The sequence below is a fragment of the Lolium perenne genome, chromosome 5 (assembly GCF_019359855.2).
Source record: "Lolium perenne isolate Kyuss_39 chromosome 5, Kyuss_2.0, whole genome shotgun sequence".
In the NCBI taxonomy this organism is placed as follows: domain Eukaryota; kingdom Viridiplantae; phylum Streptophyta; class Magnoliopsida; order Poales; family Poaceae; genus Lolium; species Lolium perenne.
In genome coordinates this window covers 71,527,553-71,542,774 of record NC_067248.2, presented here as the reverse complement: position 1 = coordinate 71,542,774, position 15,222 = coordinate 71,527,553, and the positions used below count along the sequence as shown (strand labels likewise).

At 45.0% G+C, this 15,222-nt stretch overlaps 1 protein-coding gene across 1 annotated transcript; it reads left to right on the top strand.

Moving 5' to 3' along the window:
* Nucleotides 1-762: 762 nt before the first annotated feature.
* Nucleotides 763-2,632, top strand: LOC127321422 (F-box/LRR-repeat protein 14-like). Its single transcript, XM_051350463.2, has one exon. It carries the CDS (start codon nucleotides 830-832, stop codon nucleotides 2,288-2,290), a length of 1,461 nt encoding a protein of 486 aa, XP_051206423.1. The 5' UTR covers nucleotides 763-829; the 3' UTR covers nucleotides 2,291-2,632.
* Nucleotides 2,633-15,222: the final 12,590 nt, after the last annotated feature.

Here is a 15,222-nt window from a genome sequence, read left to right as displayed (position 1 = left end):
AAGCGCGCGCCAGGAGTGAGAACGGCGGATGGCGCGACGCGCGATCGGTCGCCCGATTAAGAGCATTTTACTTTATGGTTGGGTACTTCCTATTCTATTAACATTCCTATAAATATTATTGTTGAATAATAAAGTCTAGCAGGTTGCCTAAAAAAAAACCTGTGCCTGCCGAGCAAACGGAAACAGAGCAGACCGGCCGCCCCGATCTGGGCCGAACGGGATCAGGCCATACGGCCCAACCGCCCCACAGCGAGACTAGGGTTTCAGTGTTCTCCTCCAAAGGGCTCGGTCTGGGACTTGCCCTTCCAAAATCAAGCGGAGGCAGAGCCCTCCTTCCCTGTCCGATTCCGCGGCGTGGTACGTATGGATTCCATTTGATTATTTTTCCTGACCTTATGAGCGTTTATGCGTTCCATTTCTTTCCGATTTGGTTACCTGAGCGAGGAGGAAACCATTATGTTCTATCTAGGTTAATTCAATTATCTTACAAAACATCGTTGTCCCCTTAATGTTGTTATGCATGTTGCGAATGCGAAGTAAGCTGGTGCAAGTACTGAATTTGGAGTTCCCTTAATGTTGTAAACGGAATATAGTACTGGATTTAGCATATTGTTGATGATGCATCTTGTAGTTTCTTTCTTGTTTGCTCACCAATCTGATGAACCCACCAATTAACAAACACATACTGAAGAGGTTCACAGATTTCATCGTTACATGAATCATCTGTAATGTGATGAAATTATTTTCATATGCTTAATTTTGATCTCATCATTTTATTCCAGCAGTCTGGATACCCACCGAGCCTCGAGGTTACGCTAACTAGCGCCCGATGGAAGACCTCCCCGATGCACTGCTGGCAGAGATCGTCAAGAGGGTCACCGAGAGAAATGACTTGAATTCTCTTTCCCTTGTCTCGAAGCGTCTCTTCGCCATTGAGGCTGAGCAAAAGGAATGTATCCGTGTTGGTTGTGGACTCTGCCTTAAGACTGAAGAGTTAGTGTCACTGTTCTCCCGGTTCCCCAGTTTGTGGAAAGTAGAGATCGATTACGCTGGCTGGACACCTTCCCATGGGGACCAGTTGGACAATCATGACCTCTTTGTGATTTCATCTCACTGCCCATCGTTGACTGACCTCACCTTAAGCTTCTGCTCACAAATCAATGACTCTGGTCTTGGTTGTCTAGCTTATTGCAAGAAATTGGTATCTCTCAGGTTGAACTCTCTACCAGAAATAACTTCAAATGGGCTTCTATCTGTGGCAGTTGGTTGCAACAGTCTATCTGGTCTCTTCCTCATTAACTGTGAGGAAATAGGAAGTGCAGAGTGGCTGGAGTACCTTGGCTGGAAAGGGATATTGGAAGAACTTGTAGTGAAGAAATGTAAGGGAATTAGCCAGTATGACCTCCTGAAGTTTGGTTCAGGGTGGACGAAGCTCCAAAAGTTTGATTTTGAGATGAAGTCACCCTGGGGTGTTCATAGTTCATGTGAGTATGGTTTCGATCCCATGTACAACGCTCACAACCCGACTAGATATGACTTCTGCTGTGAGAGTTTGAAGGATTTGAGGTTGGCTCATTTTAAAGCTGGGACAGAAGTAGGACCTCGTTTTATATTGGGGAAATGCAAAGCACTGGAGAAGCTGTGCCTGGAATATGTTTATGGTCTTAATGACAATGACATGATCGTGTTATCTGAAAGCTGCGACAACCTTAAAAGCATATCACTTTGGCTAAAACCTGTGCACAATGATGATCTAGATGGTGATGGTTTCAGGACCGCAGTTACTGACAACAGCCTTAAGGCTCTAGCACTTAATTGTCCTATGCTTGAGGCTGTTGAACTCACGTTTGCAGATTTTGATACCTTTTATCCATCAGAGATAGGCTTCACACAGAAGGGCCTTGTGGTGCTCATGCAGTCTTGCCCGATTCGCGCTCTTGTGCTAAATGGTGCCAACTTCTTTGATGACGAGGGGATGATGGCCCTCTCATCTGCTCCATTACTGCAGAAACTCGAGCTTGTGGATTGCAGTGAAATAACTGATGTTGGGTTGCTTTTAATCGCACGTTCCCCACGCTTGATTAATCTCACGCTCCGCCTCTGTGAACTTGTAACTGATGTTGGAGTGGCCGAGTTGGTACGTTCACAGAAGTTAGAGTCTCTGATCATTGAAGGCTGCCTTAGGGTCTCTGAGCAGGCTGTCCTGGGGACTGGCAGATCAGTTCAGTACTCCGGTGAGACTGCAAGCCTCGGTGAGGTGAAAAGAATATACCCACTGTTATATGGATGAAATGACCTGCAAATTTTTTGAGTCTAAAATCCTCTGCTGGTGTCATCAAGATGTTGCATTCTGACTAGTGCTGGACTTGGGATAGCCTTACGCCGCTTGTGTGCTGTAGCTGCTTCGTTGTGTAATTTCATCTATGCTTGCATTGGACAAGATTCCCTAAAATTGGCCCCAACATTCAGCTTTTTGGGTGTTCAACCTGCAGACCTAGACTGTGCATCTTGATTTTACTTGGTGTTTTACCATACTTCATTTGGCTGTTAACGGTTCTTTCTGCTATACTTTCGCAAGTTGTGATACTATGTAAGCAGTTTTGGAGCCGAATGTACCTGCGTTTTGAATGCATCAGCAATTAGACACTTACAAATGCATGCATTCTGATGCAGTGTCTTTTTTTCATGTTTTCTAAGTGTGTACATGCACTTGAGGAGTCCAATTTCATAGTAATTTTCTAGTGTATGTCTTGTGATAGTTTGTCCGTGGCATCTCTTTTTGTGTGGTCATGCACATTCTCGGTGACCATCCATCTACTGCAAGACTGGTGGAGACTAGGCAGCACGACATTGAATGGAAAATGGAAGGCAAATCTGTTGTAATCTTACCACGAAGTAGATTTGTAAAAAAAAGTTGATTTGCTAAAAGTTGACGCAGTTACTAAAAATTGGGATGCCGTGCTGGTTCCTTTCCCCGGAAGATGTTCCAGTGATCCTTACTTTTTTTTGACTGCCCTGCCGTAGGGGATGCATAGCCTCGGACTGCTAGATCGAGGAACGAGTAGCGTGGCTCTTTTTGGTGGAGAGATGTATTCAGCTTTCTTGATTCGTACAAGAGCATCACAGTCAGTTCAATTGGGGCGGGCAATACAGTTTTACTGTGGAAAGATTTCTGGGTGAACAACCAGAATCTATGTGATGTTTTTATTCGGCTTTCTCATATACCCTAGCTAGATGAGGACATATCAGTCCAAGAGTACAGAAACGCGGACAACCTGCACACGCTCTTTGCATTGCCGTTGTCAGTAGAAGCTTATGGCGAGTTGCAAAAACTCAATGCCATCACAAATGAGTTAAATCTGCAGCCCGAAACAACTGATATCAGGACTTCCACTTGGGGGCACTCCACCTACTCTTCTGCTAGGTTCTACAGATTTATGTTCAGTTTCAATACCAAAAGAACCTTCGTCTGGGCATGAGGGTTCCTAGTCGACACAGGGATCTCACGAGTTTAACCCAAGGTATGCCCTCGTTGCAATAGAATCTCCAAAGTTGTTTCAGAAGCAAAGCTTTAGGTCATCTCTACCGGGTGACCTAAACGGCCCTGCTGCATCCAAACTCATCCGCGCGGACAGGAGGACCGGACGCGCACGCTCTCCTGCGGCACGACCCAAACTGATCGGCCCGTCCGGCGCGACCCATCCGTTCACCACATCTGGGAAACGGATGCATCAGACCGCGCAAGTGCCCGTCGGTTGGAAGCTAGGGCCCATGCGTAAGTGAGACTTCGTGCTAGATAATGCATCATTATAGTTAAGACAGCCATTTGCAAAAAAGCCCACATCTAATTAAAACAAAATTAAAAAAGACCGTCTCTATTGTTGGCTGGTCTACGTTTACTCCTCGCCGTCATCGAGGCCTCCATTGCCGGCGGGCTAGGCCTCGTCGACTGCCACCCGCGAAACCCAGATAGCGCGCTGCTGGCGTCGTTGTAGGACGATGGAGCTGCAGCGGTTGGTGGTGCGCACCGCCCTCTGGACCCTCTTGGCCTCACGACTGGCCAACACGACGTCGATTTCAGCCGTCGATTGGTCCCTCCTCCACGACCCGTTTGGCCTCCGCCGCAGCGAGCACTCTGTGTCGCGCAACGCCACTGCATCGAGCTCCCTCACCTGGCACGTCGACGCTTCCGCGTCGCGCTCCTGACAATCGCGTTCTTGTGCCCTTGACGTGGACCTGTGCTGCGTCCTGTGCACCCTCTGTCGCCTGGCTAGGCATCGGCGGTGCCCTGTTGGTCTGGCGGCATCTGGGCCATCCACCTCCACTTCCTCCCCCTCCTCACACCAGGAGTCGCCAAGCCATACCCGCAGCTGGCGCCTCCGCCACGTGCTCCTCCTCCACTGCATCGTTGACTGCATGGTCAGCCTTGTCGCGCGTCGCCGCCTCGCCGAGGTGGCGCGATGAACGGCGACGGTGGCAATGTCGATCACTGCCGCCTCCTTGCGCACCACGGTGGCATGCCAAAGCTCGCGCACGAAGATGTGGCGGCCTCGCGCACCGCTGGCTCCAACGTCTCCATGGCCGCCTTGTTGCAAATCTCACGCAGGGCCGTGCTTGGCCACCGCCTCTACTGCCTCCTTCGCCGCAACGTCATGAATCTCACGCACTACGACTTGGGCGGCCTCTTACGCAACTACGTTGACCACCTCCTCCAGCGCCTGCTGAGCCACCGCACTTTCGCGCTTGAAGCCATCCACCTTGTCCTCGGCGGTCGACTTCCTCGTCGGAGGCCTGCGGGAAGCAGGCGAGGCTCATCTGCCTGACGGCGGTCTAGTTGGCGATCTTACAGTGAGGCATAGATGGTTTTGATGTTTGGTGTCGATTGGGTGGTGCTCATCGCCACATTGGATGTCGTTTGGATGTCGTTTTTATAAACCGTGGCCTGAGCAAGAAACGGCCGGCCGGGAATGCAATGTTTTCGGGCGTGGGCGGGAATCATCCACGGCGCACGCACGCTAAATATGATCTAACGAGGGCGGTAACCAACCGGGCGCGCATGAAGCTGGCAATGGATTTGACAGCATCCCAATCACCATTAGAGATAGAACATCAATCCTTGACAGCGGGTGGGGAGGTTGATACGTCTCAAACGTATCTATAATTTCTTATGTTCCATGCTACTTTTATGACAATACTTGAATGTTTTATACATACTTTACAGCATTATTATACATTTTCCGGCACTAACCTATTAACAAGATGCCGAAGCGCCAGTTGCTGTTTTCTGCTGTTTTTGGTTTCAGAAATCCTAGTAAGGAAATATTCTCGGAATTGGACGAAATCAACGCCCAGGGTCCTATTTTTGCACGAAGCTTCCAGAAGACCGAAAGGGAAACGAAGTGGGGCCACGAGGTGGCCAGACACTAGGGCGGCGCGGCCCAGGCCCTGGCCGCGCCGGCCTAGTGTGTGGGGCCCTCGTGACGCCCCCTGACCTACCCTTCCGCCTACATATAGCCTTCGTCGCGAAACCCCCTGTACCGAGAGCCACGATACGGAAAACCTTCCAGAGACGCCGCCGTCGCGAATCCCATCTCGGGGGATTCAGGAGATCGCCTCCGGCACCCTGCCGGAGAGGGGAATCATCACCGGAGGGGCTCTACATCATCATGCCCGCCTCCGGATTGATGCGTGAGTAGTTCATCCTTGGACTATGGGTCCATAGCAGTAGCTAGATGGTTGTCTTCTCCGCTTGTGCTATCATTGTTTAGATCTTGTGAGCTGCCTAACATGATCAAGATCATCTATTTGTAATGCTATATGTTGTGTTTGGCGGGATCCGATGAATATAGAATATTATGTTAAGTTGATTATCAATCTATCATATATGTGTTGTTTATGTTCTTGCATGCTCTCCGTTGCTAGTAGAGGCTCTGGCCAAGTTGATACTTGTAACTCCAAGAGGGAGTAATTATGCTCGATAGTGGGTTCATGCCTCCATTGAATCTGGGATCGTGACAGTAGGTTCTAAGGTTGTGGATGTGCTGTTGCTACTAGGGATAAAACATCGATGCTTTGTCTAAGGATATTTGTGTTGATTACATTACGCACCATACTTAATGCAATTATCTGTTGTTTACAACTTAATACTGGAAGGGGTTCGGATGATAACTTGAAGGTGGATTATTTAGGCATAGATGCATGCTGGATAGCGGTCTATGTACTTTGTCGTAATGCCCTGATTAAATCACATAGTAATCATCATTGATATGTATTGAATCTTTATTTGTCAATTGCCCGTCTGTAATTTGTTCACCCAGCATGTTAGTTATCTTATTGGAGAGACACCTCTAGTGAACTGTGGACCCCGGTCCATTATTTTACATCTGAATACATTCTACTGTTTTTACTGTTCTTTGCAAACAAACATCATCTTCTACTCGATACGCTTAATCCTTTGTTTTCAGCAAGCCGGTGAGATTGACAACCTCACTGTTATGTTGGGGCAAAGTACTTTGATTGTGTTGTGCAGGTTCCACGTTGGCGCCGGTTTCACTGGTGTTGCGCCGCACTACATTCCTCCACCAACAACCTTCACGTGCTTCTTGGCTCCTACTGGTTCGATAACCTTGGTTTCTTTCTGAGGGAAAACTTACTGCTGTGCGCATCATACCTTCCTCTTGGGGTTCCCAACGGACGTGTCGACTACACGCAGCAAGACTTTTTCTGGCGCCGTTGCCGGGGAGATCAAGACACGCTGCAAGGGGAGTCTCCACTTCCAATCTCTTTACTTTGTTTTTGTCTTGCTTTACTTTATTTTATTTACTGTCTTGTTTGCTTCATATTAAAAACACAAAAAAATTAGTTACTTTACTTATTGTCTTGTTTACTTGTTCTATATCAAAACACAAAAAAATTAGTTACTTGTCTTTACTTTACTTGTTTAGTTTACTTTTTGTTTACTTCATCATGTTTCCTCCTAAGTACACTCTAAAAGACATACCGGTAGGCCGAGGGTCTATAATTGGAAGAGATAATATAAAAGATTTTTTCACTCATGTTAGTATAGCTGAAGATTTTGAAGATAGACACTTGGTAGAACTTGCTCCTACTTATGAAATTGCTGTTGCTTCTCTAGTACACATGTTGGAAATTAAATTTGTTAATCTCAATCCGATAATTCAGCATATGTTTCTTACACTCTCTGATATGGAGGAAGGAGAAAAGAAAGATTTTGTCTTAGAAACTCTTCTCAAAGAATTTGGTGGTGTAGCAAGAGAGGCTAGAAAAGTTTTTACTAAATATAAAATGCTTGGTTCTTACACCAACTTTGCTAGTACCCTTAAAAAGATGGACATTGATAGGATAAAGTACACTAATAATGTTAATGATGGAGGGGACATTAAGACATCGATACCTTGCAAGCTCGTAGGAATGATCGAGGCACTAGAAAAGAATTATGATTGGATTGTTCCTGAAAATTTGTTTGATGAGAATAGCAAGCCTAAGAATAATGAAAAAGGAGCCTCTGAAACTTACATAGATAAGATAACATGCATTGTGGAGAAAACTTCCAACTCCCAAGGTAATGATGTTGATGCTCCATCTCTTGATGTTACTTGATTTGCACTTTCTGCGCCTAGCTGAAAGGCGTTAAAGAAAAGCACTTCTTGGGAGATAACCCAAGTTTCATTTCATTTACTGTATTGTTGAGTCTTGGAAGTTGTTTACTACTGTAGCAACCTCTCCTTATCATTTTTTTTGTGTTAAGTAAAGTTTCCATGTTAAAGTTGATGATAGATTTGGATCGCTGCGCAGAAACAGCATTGCTGTCTGTCACGAATTCTCGCAGAGCTCTCTGTAAAAAAATCGAAAAAATCTGAAATTTACGAGCGTGATCCTCATATATGTACGCAACTTTCATTATTTTTGAGTTTTTCCAGTTGAGCAAGTTAAGTGCCCCTGCCAGATTCATCTTTACGGACTGTTCTGTTTTTGACAGATTCTGCCTTTTATTTCGCATTGCCGCTTTTGCTATGTTGAATGAGTTTCTTTGTTCCATTAACTTTCAGAAGCTTTGTGCAACGTCCAGAAGTGTTAAGAATGATTGTGTCACCTCTGAATGTGTGAATTTTGGTTATACACTAACCCTCTAATGAGTTTGCTTGAAGTTTGTGTGAAGGAAGTTTTCAAGGGTCAAGAGAAGAGGATGATATACTATGATCAAGAAGAGTGAAAGGTCTAAGCTTGGGGATGCCCCGGTGGTTCATCCCTGCATATTTTAAGAAGACTCAAGCATCTAAGCTTGGGGATGCCCAAGGCATCCCCTTCTTCATCGACAACATTATCAGGTCACTTCTAGTGAAACTATATTTTTATTCCATCACATTTTATGTTCTTTACTTGGAGCGTCGGTTTGTTTTTATTTTTGTTTTGTTTTGAATAAAGTTGGATCCCACCATTCTTATATTGGAGATATTACGCTCCGCTTTTTCATATGGAACACTTGTGTTCTTAATTGTGCTTTAATGTTCATGGCGAAGGCTGAAATTGCTTCGTTAAATTGCTATTTGGTTGGAATCGGAAAATGTTGCATATGGTTTGGCAACTTGGCAATTGTTTGAGCTCTCATAGATCATTTTTAAGCTCTTGCATCATGTAGTTTAATCTATTAATGAAGAACTACCGTAGAGCTTGTTTAATTTGGTTTGCATGATTGGTCTCTCTAAGTCTAGATATTTTCGGGTAAAGTGTTTGAACAACAAGGAAGACAGTGTAGAGTCTTATAATGCTTGCAATATGTTCTTGTGTAAGTTTTGCTGTACCTGTTCATACTTGTGTTTGCTTCAAACAACCTTGCTAGCCCAAACCTTGTACTGAGAGGAAATGCTTCTCGTGCATCCAAACACCTTGAGCCAAAACCCATGCCATTTGTGTCCACCATATCTACCTACTATGTGGTATTTTTCTGCCATTCCAAAGTAAATTACTTGAGTGCTACCTTTAAAATTTCATTCCTTTATCTTTGCAATATATAGCTCATGGGACAAATAGCTTAAAAACTATTGTGGTGATGAATATGTAGTTATGTGTCTTAATTCTTATAAGTTGCTTGTTGAGCGGTAACCATGTTTCTGGGGACGCCATCAACTTTACCTTTGTTGGATATCATGTGAGATGCTATGCATGTTCGCCTTGTCTGAAGTAAGTGCGATTTCATGATCAAATGGTTTGAGTATGCATATGTTAGAGAAGAACATTGGGCAGCTAACTAAAGCCATGTATCATGGTGGAAGTTTCAGTTTGGACATACAACCTCAATCTCTTATGAGAATATTAACTGTTGTTGAATGCTTAAGCATTAAAAGAGGAGTCCATTATCTGTTGTCTATGTTGTCCCGGTATGGATGTCTAAGTTGAGAATAATCAAAAGCGAGAAATCCAATGCGTGCTTTCTCCTTAGACACTTGTACAGGCGGCATAGAGGTACCCCTTTGTGACACTTGGTTGAAACATATGTTATGCAATGATAATCCGTGTTTTCCGAGCTAAGTAGGACAAGGTGAGAGCACTATTAGTACTCTATGAACTATTACTACCGTTGACAAAATTGTTTCTATGTTTTCAAAACAAAAGCTCTAGCACAAAAATAGTAATCCATGCTTCCCTCTGCCAAGGGCCATTCTTTTACTTTATTGTTGAGTCAGTTTACCTACTCCTTTCTATCTTAGAAGCAAACACTTGCGTTAACTGTGTGCATTGATTCTTACATGTTTACTTATTGCACCTGTTATGTTACTCTATGTTGACAAATATCCATGAGATATACATGTTACAAGTTGAAAGCAATTGCTGAAACTTAATCATCCTTTGTGTTGCTTCAATGCATTCTACTTTGAATTTATTGCTTATGAGTTAGCTCTTATGCAAGTCTTATTGATACTTGTTTGAAAGTACTATTCATGAAAAGTTTTGCTATATGATTCATTTGTTTAGTCATTATCTTTGTTAGCATCTTTTGTTCAGATCACTCCATTCATCTCATATGCTTTACAATAATGTTGATCAAGATTATGTTGGTAGCATGTCACTTCAGAAATTATTTTGTGTTATCGTTTACCTACTCGAGGGCGAGTAGGAACTAAGCTTGGGGATGCTTGATACGTCTCAAACGTATCTATAATTTCTTATGTTCCATGCTACTTTTATGACAATACTTGAATGTTTTATACATACTTTACAGTATTATTATACATTTTCCGGCACTAACCTATTAACAAGATGCCGAAGCGACAGTTGCTGTTTTCTGCTGTTTTTGGTTTCAGAAATCCTAGTAAGGAAATATTCTCGGAATTGGACGAAATCAACGCCCAGGGTCCTATTTTTGCACGAAGCTTCTAGAAGACCGAAAGGGAAATGAAGTGGGGCCACGAGGTGGCCAGACACTAGGGCGGCGCGGCCCAGGCCCTGGCCGCGCCGGCCTAGTGTGTGGGCCCCTCGTGACGCCCCCTGACCTACCCCTCCGCCTACATATAGCCTTCGCCGCGAAACCCCCTTTACCGAGAGCCACGATACGGAAAACCTTCCAGAGACGCCGCCGTCGCGAATCCCATCTCGGGGGATTCAGGAGATCGCCTCCGGCACCCTGCCGGAGAGGGGAATCATCACCGGAGGGGCTCTACATCATCATGCCCGCCTCCGGATTGATGCGTGAGTAGTTCATCCCTGGACTATGGGTCCATAGCAGTAGCTAGATGGTTGTCTTCTCCGCTTGTGCTATCATTGTTTAGATCTTGTGAGCTGCCTAACATGATCAAGATCATCTATTTGTAATGCTACATGTTGTGTTTGGCGGGATCCGATGAATATAGAATATTATGTTAAGTTGATTATCAATCTATCATATATGTGTTGTTTATGTTCTTGCATGCTCCCCGTTGCTAGTAGAGGCTCTGGCCAAGTTGATACTTGTAACTCCAAGAGGGAGTAATTATGCTCGATAGTGGGTTCATGCCTCCATTGAATCTGGGATCGTGACAGTAGATTCTAAGGTTGTGGATGTGCTGTTGCTACTAGGGATAAAACATCGATGCTTTGTCTAAGGATATTTGTGTTGATTACATTACGCACCATACTTAATGCAATTATCTGTTGTTTACAACTTAATACTGGAAGGGGTTCGGATGATAACCTGAAGGTGGATTATTTAGGCATAGATGCATGCTGGATAGCGGTCTATGTACTTTGTCGTAATGCCCTGATTAAATCACATAGTAATCATCATTGATATGTATTGAATCTTTATTTGTCAATTGCCCGCCTGTAATTTGTTCACCCAGCATGTTAGTTATCTTATTGGAGAGACACCTCTAGTGAACTGTGGACCCCGGTCCATTCTTTTACATCTGAATACATTCTACTATTTTTACTGTTCTTTGCAAACAAACACCATCTTCCACTCAATACGCTTAATCCTTTGTTTTCAGCAAGCCGGTGAGATTGACAACCTCACTGTTACGTTGGGGCAAAGTACTTTGATTGTGTTGTGCAGGTTCCACGTTGGCGCCGGTTTCACTGGTGTTGCGCCGCACTACACTCCTCCACCAACAACCTTCACGTGCTTCTTGGCTCCTACTGGTTCGATAACCTTGGTTTCTTTCTGAGGGAAAACTTACTGCTGTGCGCATCATACCTTCTGATACGTCCAAAACGTATGTACTTTCCCGAACACTTTTGCTATTGTTTTGCCTCTAATTTGTGTATTTTGGATGCAACTAACACGGACTAACGCTGTTTTCAGCAGAATTACTCTGGTGTCTCATTTTTGTGCAGAAATCCAACTTTCAGAAAAATCCTCAGAATTTATGCGAAAGGTCCTATTTTTCCAGAATATTGACGGAGCCAGAAGGGCAAGCCAGGTGGGGGCCCGAGGCCCCCACACACTAGGCCGGCGCGGCCCAGGAGGGGGGCGCGCCGCCTTGTTGTGTGGGCGCCTCGGCGGCCCCCCGATGCTCTCCTTTGGACTACATATGTCTTTCGACCTAAAAACGCCAGGGGGTTGGACCATATTTCCAGAGACCATTGATACGTCGCAAACGTATCTATAATTTCTTATGTTCCATGCTACTTTTATTACAATACTTGAATGTTTTATACATACTTTACAGCATTATTATACATTTTCCGGCACTAACCTATTAACAAGATGCCGAAGTGCCAGTTGCTGTTTTCTGCTGTTTTTGGTTTCAGAAATCCTCGTAAGGAAATATTCTCGGAATTGGACGAAATCAACGCCCAGGGTCCTATTTTTGCACGAAGCTTCCAGAAGACCGAAAGGGAGACGAAGTGGGGCCACGAGGGGGCCACACACCAGGGCGGCGCGGCCCAAGCCCTGGCCGCGCCGCCCTTTGACCTACCCTTCCGCCTACTTAAAGCCTCCGTCGCGAAACCCCCTGTACCGAGAGCCACGATACAGAAAACCTTCCAGAGACGCCGCCGTCGCGAATCCCATCTCGGGGGATTCAGGAGATCGCCTCCGGCACCCTGCCGGAGAGGGGAATCATCACCGGAGGGGCTCTACATCATCATGCCCGCCTCCGGATTGATGCATGAGTAGTTCATCCTTGGACTATGGGTCCATAGCAGTAGCTAGATGGTTGTCTTCTCCGCTTGTGCTATCATTGTTATAGATCTTGTGAGCTGCCTAACATGATCAAGATCATCTATTTGTAATGCTACATGTTGTTTTTGGCGGGATCCGATGAATATAGAATATTATGTTAAGTTGATTATCAATCTATCATATATGTGTTGTTTATGTTCTTGCATGCTCTCCGTTGCTAGTAGAGGCTCTGGCCAAGTTGATACTTGTAACTCCAAGAGGGAGTAATTATGCTCGATAGTGGGTTCATGCCTCCATTTAATCTGGGACAGTGACAGAAAGTTCTAAGGTTGTGGATGTGCTGTTGCTACTAGGGATAAAACATTGATGCTTTATCTAAGGATATTTGTGTTGATTACATTACGCGCCATACTTAATGCAATTATCTGTTGTTTACAACTTAATACCGGAAGGGGTTCGGATGTTAACCTGAAGGTGGATTATTTAGGCATAGATGCATGCTGGATAGCGGTTTATGTACTTTGTCGTAATGCCCTGATTAAATCACATAGTAATCATCATTGATATGTATTGAATCTTTATTTGTCAATTTCCCGCCTGTAATTTGTTCACCCAACATGTTAGTTATCTTATTGGAGAGACACCTCTAGTGAACTGTGGACCCCGGTCCATTCTTTTACATCTGAATACATTCTACTGCTTTTACTGTTCTTTGCAAACAAACACCATCTTCCACTCGATACGTTTAATCCTTTGTTTTCAGCAAGCCGGTGAGATTGACAACCTCACTGTTACGTTGGGGCAAAGTACTTTGATTGTGTTGTGCAGGTTCCACGTTGGCGCCGGTTTCACTGGTGTTGCGCCGCACTACACTCCTCCACCAACAACCTTCACGTGCTTCTTGGTTCCTACTGGTTCGATAACCTTGGTTTCATACTGAGGGAAACTTACTGCTGTGCGCATCATACCTTCCTCTTGGGGTTCTTAACGGACGTGTACATCTACGCGCATCAACCATCCACTACGCCGCCGCCATCGCGAAACTCCGCCTCGGGACCAGAAACTTCGTTCTGGCACTCCGCCGGGACGGGGAATTGGAGGGGATCTTCACCGCCATCACCACCGATGCCTCTCCATCGACCAGCCATGTTTCCCCATCCATGTGTGGGTAATTCCCCCGCTGTAGGCTGAAGGGGATGGTAGGGATTGGATGAGATTGATCATGTAATAGTCACAAGATTGTTAGGGCATGGTGCCTAGTATCCGTAGATGTTACTTTTATGTTATTGTTGCAACTTGTTATGCTTAATGCTTGTCACTAGGGCCCGAGTGCCATGATCTCATATCTAAACATGTTATTATTTCATCATGATATGCATTGTTTTATGATCTTACCTGCAAGTTGTATACACGCGTTGCTGTCCGGAACCCGAGGCCCCAAAGTGACAAGAATTGGGATAACCGGAGGGGAAGGCGGTGATGTGAGGATCACATGTGTTCATGGAGTGTTAATGCTTTGCTCCGTTACTCTATTAAAAGGAGTACCTTAATTTCCAGTAGTTTCCCTAGAGGCCCGGCTGCCACCGGCTGGTAGGACAAAAGATGTTGTGCAAGTTTCTCATTGCGAGCACGTACGACTATATATGGAACACATGCCTATTGATTGATTAGTACTTGGATACCGCTTTATTATTACCTGCAAATGCCCTACCATGATTCTTACATGAATTCTCTCATCCATGCAACGCCCGTTCATCCGTCCCTGTGCCTACAGTATTTTAATCCTGCTGTTTACTATAATCACTACTGATGTCTTTATTTCACGGCTGCTGTTATTTCACTATTCCTACTGCTATAAAATTGTTGCTACTGATAAACTCTTGCGAGCAAGTCTGTTTCCAGGTGCAGCTGAATTGACAACTCCGCTGTTAAGGCTTACAAGTATTCTTTGTCTCCCCTTGTGTCGAATCAATAAATTGGATAATACTTCCCTCGAAGACTGTTGCGATCCCCTATACTTGTGGGTCATCAAGACTATTTTCTGGCGCCGTTGCCGGGGAGCATAGCTTTATTTGCAAGTTCACTTGGATTGATATTGTTCGCTGCAAATTCTCCATCATGGGTAAACCTCGCGATACTAAAGTCGCTATATTACCATCCACTACAAGAAAAGGTACAACTCTGAGTACCTCCGCTGCTCTTGATTCACCATCTGTGATAAGTCAACTTGTTTCACCACCACAAACTTCACGTGTTGGTATTTCTGCTGAATCTGAAAATTCCTCTGATAATTTTGATGATGCTTCTACCACTACAAGAAAAGTTGCCATGGCCGACGAAGTTGAAGTCGCGCCGTGGTTGGTGGTGCACCAAGGCCGACGATTTTTGGTCCCTCCGTGGTTAATGTCAAATTTTTTTTTCTCGTTTTTGAGGCCACCTAGCCCGACGAAAGCGGCCAAAACGTCGCGTATGGTGGCCCGGGACGTGGTGCATCGCGAATTCTCGGGTTCGCCGGCCGAGTCAACGCAAATCCGCACCGCCCAGGGATGTAGGGCCCAGATGGCAGCCTCTCTAGCATTGTTTTTTTTCTCGATCGCGCCATC